Raw genomic sequence first — 9,046 nt, 5'->3', positions numbered from 1 at the left:
TTTTTTGAGGTGGAGTCTTGCTCTGTCACCAGGCTGGAGTGCAGTGGTGCAATCTCGGCTCACTGTAACTTCAGCCTCCTGGGTTCAAGCGATTCTCCTGCCTCAGCCTCCTGAGCAGCTACCACCATGCCCAGCTAATTTTTTTTTTGTATTTTTTAGTAGAGACAGGGTTTCACCATGCTGGCCAGGATGGTCTTGATCTCTTGACCTTGCGATTCACCCGCTGTGGCCTCCCAAAGTGCTGGGATTACAGGTGTGAGCCATCGCACCCAGCCACACCTGTCCTTAAATGTACCCATCTGTCCATGGCCATGCTTTCTTCTTTGCCCACTACAAATATTATCAAGATGAATGAGACTTATTCTCTCCATATTTGTTTGAGAGTAGGCTACTGCACATGTGTGAAAGCATGCCTGGTGTAGACATCTCAGAGTAGGGCTCATTTGGGAGCAGCCCTTCCAAGGATGTGGTATGCAGTTGCAAAGCAGCATATAACTATATATAACCTGGAAATAGGCTGCTCTTCCCTGGTTCTTTGACAGGGCACACTTCTATATGTTGGCTTTGTTGGCTGCCACTTTTATGTGTGTATGTGTGTGTGGGATGGTTACTGAAATTTTGAGGCTATATATATTTTGTTGCAACAGTGAGAATGTGGTAGCAACCTGGTATTCCTCTTGCCAACAAGAGCACAGTACAGAGGGCTCCTTTCCTTGCCCTGCTGTGGAGGGCATATTTAGCTGGTGCAAGAACATGAATTGGCACTGAAAATATATTTGCAGAATAAATAAATGAATGAATGAATGAAGAATAAATGAATAAAAGCAGGCACTTGGCTTGGCATGAAGAAACCAAAATTTGGAAGCATTTTTGGCTCCTTAGAGAAAAGATAGTTCAAAAGTTTTTGATTGCTCATTACCCAAAACAAGGACACCAGGATCACACTCCCAAAGAGGTCTTTATTAATTTAGGACAGTGGTTCTTCACCCTTTTTGGGTCACAGACCTCTTTTGCAATCTGATGACAACTATGAGCCCTCTCTTTTGGGAAAATGCACATTTTGACCATATATATACACATTTTTGCATATAATTTAATTTTAGGGAGCTCAGACCCGTCCCATGAACTTATTCACGGCCCCCAGGTTAAGACCCCCACAATTTAGATAAATAGAATTTGGCAGGAAGGTGGCAGAATGGAGAAAGAATTGAGGCTAAGAACTAGATTTCAATTATAGTGTCATATCTGTCTCTAATTAGCTTTGTGAATATAATTTCACTCTCCAGCGTTCCGTTTTCTCATGTGAAAAACAAAGGGGTAGGCTTAATTCTAACCAAAGATTCATCTGGTGTCAGCATTCTGGAGGGCGAAGCTGCTGGCACATTCCACAGGAACGTCATTTCTTTCACCAAGGTTTCTCTGTTGGTTGCCTCCTTGGTATGCATTGCTTTCTTTGTACTTTGAAAAGAAGACTTCTTTCCTCACCAGATAGGCTCTAATCAGGTGGTGCCAATTTTAATCTAACTCAAAAATCTGCACAGAGGCCATAGCTGTCTGGTTGCCTCACTTCCTCTTTCTTCCACGGTGCTTTCATAGATATCAAAGAGGACTTCAAACAAATCACCTGGGCAGAGGCAGGGCAGGTGAGAGGCAAGCTGGGGGGGACATCCTGGAACTGCCTATTCAGGTGAACTGATTATAGCTCATCCACTTTCCTCTTTGCTTTCTCCTAGACTGGCATGAAACAGAAATAAACAGTTGTAACCACCACAGGGAGGAACTCTGCAATGTGTTGGCTGCAGCCATTCTTAGTTCTTTGCCAGCAAATCCACTAACTTAATATTTTCCTTTGTATTGCAGCTTTACTATGCTTTTAAAAAATAGAAACTTTATGTCTCTAAATACCTGGTGCTTTTAACACAAAATTAAAGCAAATTACCTAAAAGGAATGTTTACATTCCCTCGGACAAGCCAGGCACAGTTATTCAATAATCAGTGCTATCCCTTCTCCATCCTCAAACCCAAGTGCCTGTATCCATTTTTTTCAAAGATCATAGTATGACGCCAACATCCAGGGCTTGCACCCTCTTTACAGTGGCCCCACTAAGTGGTGATCAGCTTAATTTTGAATGTCCTAAAATGACTGGTAATTAACTACCTTCTGTGGCAACTCATTGCATTTGTAGCCCTAATCTCAGGCTCCAGTATATTTCTCAGCAGTTTTACATCCTGAGTCCTAGTGCTACTATGCGAGATTGATGATTTACAATGTTTTGAGTCTCTTTTCTTTGCCAGGACTTTCCAAGAGTGCTTTACAAATGTCATCTCTCATCTCACTCAATCCCCACAATATACCTGCAATGTCACTCAAAGGTAGGCTCTACAAGAACAGATTTTTAAAAATCTGATTTGTTGCCTGTTGTGCTCCCAGTCTCTAGAACAGTATCTGGGCAATATTTGGCACTCAATAAGTATTTGCTGAATTTAAAGAAATTTACTGATATTATCCCCATTTTACAGATGAGAAAGCAGAGTCACAGAGGTCAAACACTACTATAAGCTACAGGAGTACTTTAATAGGATCCAAAAGAATAAAGCCATTATGAGGAAGATAACATTTGTGTCCAAGAGGCTCTGCCTCACGCCACACCCCCAAGGCAGCTGCCCATTCCACTTGTTCTTGTGATGGACACAGGTGAGCTCTGTCATTGGCACTGGAGAAAAGTGGTGTCATACTCCCAGAATGCCACTTACAAATGGGTGGTGGTTAGTTAAAAGAAAAGGGTCATAAGGGTTACCAAGGCCCTCATTTGGAGCACTATACTGCATAAGTAAGTGTGGCCATGGAGGGTGGCATCTGATTATCTCACTTCTCACTGAAAACTGAGGGAGTAAAAGTGGTTGGAAAGGCAGAAGCAAACACAAGCAAACACAAACCACAAACCAAATAAAAGCAAAACAAACACCAAAGAAACTAAAAACTCCAAAACCCAAAATGAAGCAAAACTTATGAGCTGGAACAATGGAGAAACATTTCATGAGGGTTTGTCTTCCTTTATCTCTGGAACAAACTACCTCTTTTAACGCGAGGAACCCTGATGCCACCTGTTGGAGTGTTGCTGTAGGACTAAATAATAACGTCCTATTTCAGGTTTCATTTTCTTTTTTGCAAACACCATATTCCTGTGAATTTACATCTTCTTCTGAGTTTCACTAAATGAGAAAATATCATCCATACCCTGACTTTTAAAAATTTTCCTTATGAATGGCCAAAAAAGACCCAGTATCACAGTTGTTTAGTTGACCAGGAGAAATATTTTGATAAATGGAATAATTTCTTTGGTAAACAAACAACCAACACCAACTCAAAACCAACCAAATAAGTTTCTTTGGTAAAGTGGACGTTAACATCTTGGTTGGAATTAACTGAAAGAAAAAAACACAGCTTCTTTAAGTGTTTGCAGGGATCATTTTTTCCCTCTTTATAGCAATTCAAAAAGTAAAACTTGAAGTAAAGACTTAGATTTTAGGGAGATGGAAGTCTGAGTTACTTCTAAAGTGTCTTCTCCACACTGGGGCTAAACCAATGCAACAGAGCAATAATCAATAATCAATATTAACACATAAATAATTATCTAACAATAAATAATAAATCTTGGCATGCATAATCTCCCAATAGAAAAATTCATTTCACAGTCAGAATTCCATAAGCCTTCATTTCAAGGGCTGAAATGATAAGTTGACAAATTTGAAAATGCCCTTCATTAAAAAATATGATTTCCCAAGGTATACAGAGACTCAATCAAGTTGGAAAACTATCTCTCATAAAACAAAGTTCCACAGTAAGTCATTCTGGTTGACCAAATTGAATGATTAAATTCTCAACAAAATCCATTTAATTGGCAAATGTGTTGTGTCAGTTTTGTGGAGTCGCTTTAAGCCAAGGTACTCCACGTGGCTGACACTAAATCAATGACTGATTTAGAACACACTGTTCAGAAAATGATTTAGCAACATATGATTTAAGAATAAGACCAATCCCCTCTTCAGTTGTGTTTTATAAATAATAGCCTACTTGCAGGCCCCTTGGAGAGAGAATTGATCGAAAATCTATTATGCAAACTTGCCCTTTTGTGAGGACTGTACTTGTCCTCAGATTAAAGCTTATTATCTTCTAGTTGAGTGCATAACACATTGGTATTACTGCTTAGTGTGTCTGCAGGGGAGACTGAACAAGTGTGTAATGCACTAGCTGTGATCCCCTGCACATGTATTTAGAATTATATGGACAATAGTATGTGAAATACAAAGCACAGGTTTGCACTTGGTGTGGTTACATCTGAATTATTTGGGCTTTTTTGCTGTTGTGGAAAGACAATGGCAAACCTAAACCTCAAACGTTTTAATCACAGACACTATAAAAATGTCTGCCCTGTGGCCGATAAAGTCATATGTTCCTTCCTTGGAAATGTATTTTGAGAGGAGTAATAGCCATCTTACGAGAAAACTGAAAATTGGCTTGCGCTGTCTTAGGTATGCTGAAATGATGAAAATCCTTTAGTGGTGTGACCTGAGTGAGTCACTTTATTCTCCTAGGTCTCAGTTTCCTCCTCTGCAGAGGATGGGTAGGTTGCACAGTATGTCTGTTAAGGTTCAGAAAGGTAAAATGCTTTTGGGAAGTGCTTACCACTATAGATGTCTAAATACGCTACATCTCTAAAAGGGAAAAATACTGTAGATATTTGCTTCAAACGTAACCAGGTTTTAGCTTCATTTTTATAAATTTAAAGAAATGCAGGGGCCTGGGCAATGTATACAGCCTTTTTAGATCTAAACCATTTCTGTTTAGCTGAACCACTCTTCTGTAGATAGTCAAAGTCAAGAGTATAAATATCTAGGCTTGCTAATGTACAGAAGGGCCTTGCTATGATGAAGTAGAAGGGCATCAAAAAAGGTATGTGGGGGGACCAGCAAGGTGATGTGCAGCCAGTTTAGCAAGAAAGTTGGACTGCCATCATTGATAGATTTGTATTAGCAATGACTTTTTCCAGTCTTTTCCACCTATCTCCCTTTTGGCCCTTTATCTCCCTGCACTTTTACAAAGTTTCTCAGTGTTAGGACTTAGACTTACCAAAGATCTTCTTCTCCCCTCTGTCTCTGAGCAGGCATGTTTCATAGCAAAGGCAGACTGGCACTACAAGTTGGAAGCAACAGCAAATAACTATTTCAGTGTTCATTTTTTTCCCCTCAGTTATGTGTGGGCAGATGTTTCTGGGTATCCATTCAAAAAAATCCATGTAAGGCCAACCACAAACAGCTGTACCAGCTGGCTATTTTGTTGTTGTTGTTCAAATGGAGACGCTATATCTGGGTCCAAGTAGACACTGCTTTTGCTCCGTCATGCCAGGTATTTGGGTTTGGCTCTGTGGTTTTGGGTCCCTGGATCCTCTTGCCAAGAGCTGTAACTAATAAAGCAGACCCATTTGGTGACAAGTGACAAGCTATTCCAAAATAGAATCACACCAAATCTGCAATGCTGGAGCTGTCATTGATTTTAAGGTGTTTTAACCAAACCAAACTATACAAATGTTAAAAGCATATCAATGGGGGAATATGGGAATTTCATTCTAGACAACAAAATTGCCTCACCTGGGTAAATTTAGGAGTGACTCAATTTTAGTCCATGAGTGAGGGCCACTCCACCACATTTCAGTTTCCAAGGCTCTGACTTGGTTTTGCTAGTCAGAACTTTCACAAGCATCTCCTTGGGTGTTAGGGAGCTAGGTGAGACGGCTAAAACCTCAAACCACAGACCATGACTAGAGCTACTGCTCTACAGAAGTTCTGGAAGCCTTATTGTTTGAACAGTGCCTAAAGCTATTTCTGCCTTAGCAGTTGACCTTTCAATCAGTGGGTTTTGTCACAATGCCAGCAACATCTGCAGTTTGGATAAGATAAGATCCTACTTGTTAATAAGCTTTCTTCTATTTGATCTTAGTTTAAGAGACTGTGTGTGTGTGTGTGTGTGTGTGTGTACTCTCATAACAACTCTATTGTTTTAAAGACTGAAAATATACCATGCCCATTTCCCCCCACTGCCCTTCACATTTTTTTGTCAATGCCTGTTTCCTATCTTTAGAAAAGGGAACAACTTTGAATTTAATTATTTCATTAACATAATCTCTTTGCTCTTGATAAGACCTAAGGTGAAGATATACCAAGCAGACATTATCACACTGTTGTAATTTGGTCAACCACACGGGTACTATCGATGTCCACCATTTCTACACACTCAATTTCCTCTCGGTTTTCAGGATTTTTCTTCTCTTTCCTTTTTTTCTTAGAAGGTGGCAGGAAAGTCAGTATCACAGGTAAAATGGCAAAGCAGTGAAAGAAGGTGACAAATGCTATTAAAAACAAGCACCTGAACAGTGTACAGGTCAGATTTGAAGGCACAGCTGCAAGAGGAATCAGACCAACAATATAGCAGAGGTAACTCTGTAAAATAGCTACCCCATGCACTTCCAGGGCATTTTTTACCCATTTAGTTCTTGTGAAATCCTTGCCCAGAACAAAGGTGGATAACAGTGGAGCACAATTGTCAATTGTGTAATTAATTCCATAAATTAAGCATAGCACAGAAATGCAGTCCAGTTCTACTTTCCATAATGTCATGAAACCTATCACTCCAAACTCCACAGACACAACTGTTAGAGTGATCCAGACGTTAATCAGTGAATCTGCCACCAGGAATGCCGAGAAGAATAGCAGGAACAAAGCACTGATGCAGGAGTTGTGCAGGGGGGCTCCCAGAGAGGAGGCATATCGATCCATGTACACAAAGGACGGATTGAAGACGATGAACTTCACCTTGGAGGTGACAGAAAGTCTCCTCAGGGTTTCCAAGAGATCATAGAGTTCTTCTCTGTTTGTTTCCATGGTCTTGGCCACCAAAAACATTCTGGAGGCCACTACGTCGACCTCATCATTGTATTTTTTAGAGAAGATGATGTCCTCTTGAAAATGTGAAAATTGAGGGGCTTTCAGAAAGGAATTCCTCAACATGTCTGTGAAATTTTTCTTAGGCAAGCCAGTGGATACATTGAGTTTCCGAAGGTAATTTAAATAGCTCTCAAACCAGGATATCCGCACAAACCCCTTGGTGTATTCTAGAACATCTTCTTGGACACTAGTGTTCCAGTATTCTATAGACTCATAAATGTAAAACCCAATCACAGGACTGTAGTTGCTAAAGTACTTTTGCTGGGCAGTAGTGTACTCAATGGTTTGTGTCGCGGTTGCTACGATGTTACTAAGGTCTGACCCTTCACTGACCTGCAGATAGCCCATTAAGGCAAAGGAAATATAAATAAGATAAAAGAGAACTACAAAAGGCTTGACATAGGTGTTGGTTATCCAGTCACAGTAATAGCGTTTGAGGAAACATACCAATAGGTGACTCTCGTAAGTGTTCGCTTCCTCGCCTTCAGTTGTATCCTCACTGAATCTGGCCGTCAGGAGAAACCTGTACCATGCCGGCTTCTCCTGCAATGCCTCAGGCTTTGGGACTTTCCTGCAGAAGATACTATGCTGGTAATTGTTTTCTATGTAGCCAGTGAACACTAGGCTGGAACCATAAAACGAGAGTACATAGAGGTAGTTGAAGAAGATTGCAATACAGGAATTGCAGCAGAAAATCCTGGCTGCCTCAATGTTTGTGAAAGGGCTGGCCCCTATGCCAAAGGTGACCAGGTACATGGCAGTGGTGAGAGAAAAGGAGAGCATGGAGTCTGCATAGACTGCTGCAGTTCTCTCTTTAACATGTTGGTCTTCTCTAGTTTTCCTCCAGGAGGATAACATTTCAAAAGTCCCATATAATCCATGACCTAAGGGGACAGAAAAAGACCAGAGCAGAAGTTTAAAGAACTAATCTCTTAAGAGGGAAATCAGCTTGATTATGAGGGACTACTGCCTTAAGCGAAATGTAATGAACCCTAGTGGTGATGGGTTTGTAAACGCCCGTGATTTCTCCGATGGGGAGATAGACCCATGTTTGGATGAATTGTAAATGTTAATGGATAGTGAAAGGGCAGCGAGAGAAGCAAAGATCTTCATATTCCCTCTGGCTTAAGAAAGTTCTCTTCTTTGGAGTGTTCCACCAACCAAACTCCACTTAGATGAACTTTTGCCTATAGAAAGCTGAGTAGGGCCAGGCATGGTGGCTCATGCCTGTAATCCTAGCAACTCGGGAGACTGAGGAAGGAAGATGACTTGAGACCAGGAGTTCGGTACCAGCCTGGGCAATGTAGTGAGACCCCGTCTCTCTCTCAAAAAAAGAACTTAGGCATGGTGGCTCATATCTGTAGTCCCAGCTACTTGGGAGGCTGAGGCAGGTGGATCCCTTGAGCCTGGGAGTTGAAGGCTGCAGTGAGCCATGATTGTGTCACTGCACTCCAGCCTGGGCAACAGAGTGAGAGCCTGACTTGAAAAAGAATAAAAGAAAGAAAGCTGATTAGACTTGTGCATATGTCTCTTGGGGATTTTTCCCATTAATAGCTTAGGGTTATTGGTGCAATTTGGTTGGTGGTACACTCTAGAGAAGATGTCTGGACATGCATCATTTTGCTTTCCATCCCCACAAGTCTGGCTAGGGGTCAGTGCAGAGGAGGACAGTGAGCAGAGGGTTCTGAGTTAATGTCCCGTCACCTCATTTAAAACTGGCCAACTGGAGGGTTTTAGTGATAAACAGGCTGTGCATTTAATTTGAGTCTTGACAGGAAACTAAATCATAGTCCCCTCTTTTTTCCTTCCCCAAATATGAGGGCAGGAAGCAATAAATATGAGAAAGAGGGAAGCAAAATAAGTGGGAGTGAAGAAGTTTGAGTGAAGAAAATACAGAAGGAATAAGATTAATATGAACTCTCCTGCCTATTGATAAAAATTAGGATTCAGGCTGAAGGTTTATGACTTGCAATTTGTCTTCAGGGATCTGTTTGACCAATTTTGGTTACTTGTACATGACTTATCAAGCAGTGATATAATACGT

At 41.0% G+C, this 9,046-nt stretch overlaps 1 protein-coding gene across 1 annotated transcript in view; it reads right to left on the bottom strand.

Annotated features, from left to right (window-relative positions):
• Positions 1–939: 939 nt before the first annotated feature.
• The window catches only part of PTCHD1 (patched domain containing 1), a 58,726-nt gene continuing 50,619 nt past the window's right edge, over positions 940–9,046 (bottom strand). Inside the window, exon 3 of the mRNA XM_017514588.2 lies at positions 940–7,886. Within this exon, the coding sequence (XP_017370077.1) occupies positions 6,232–7,886 (1,655 nt within the window). The 3' untranslated portion in view covers positions 940–6,231. The remainder of the gene's footprint in view (positions 7,887–9,046) is intronic.

The sequence above is a fragment of the Cebus imitator genome, unplaced genomic scaffold, assembly GCF_001604975.1.
Source record: "Cebus imitator isolate Cc_AM_T3 unplaced genomic scaffold, Cebus_imitator-1.0 Scaffold527, whole genome shotgun sequence".
In the NCBI taxonomy this organism is placed as follows: Eukaryota; Metazoa; Chordata; class Mammalia; order Primates; family Cebidae; genus Cebus; species Cebus imitator.
This window is presented reverse-complemented; position numbering and strand designations above follow the sequence as displayed.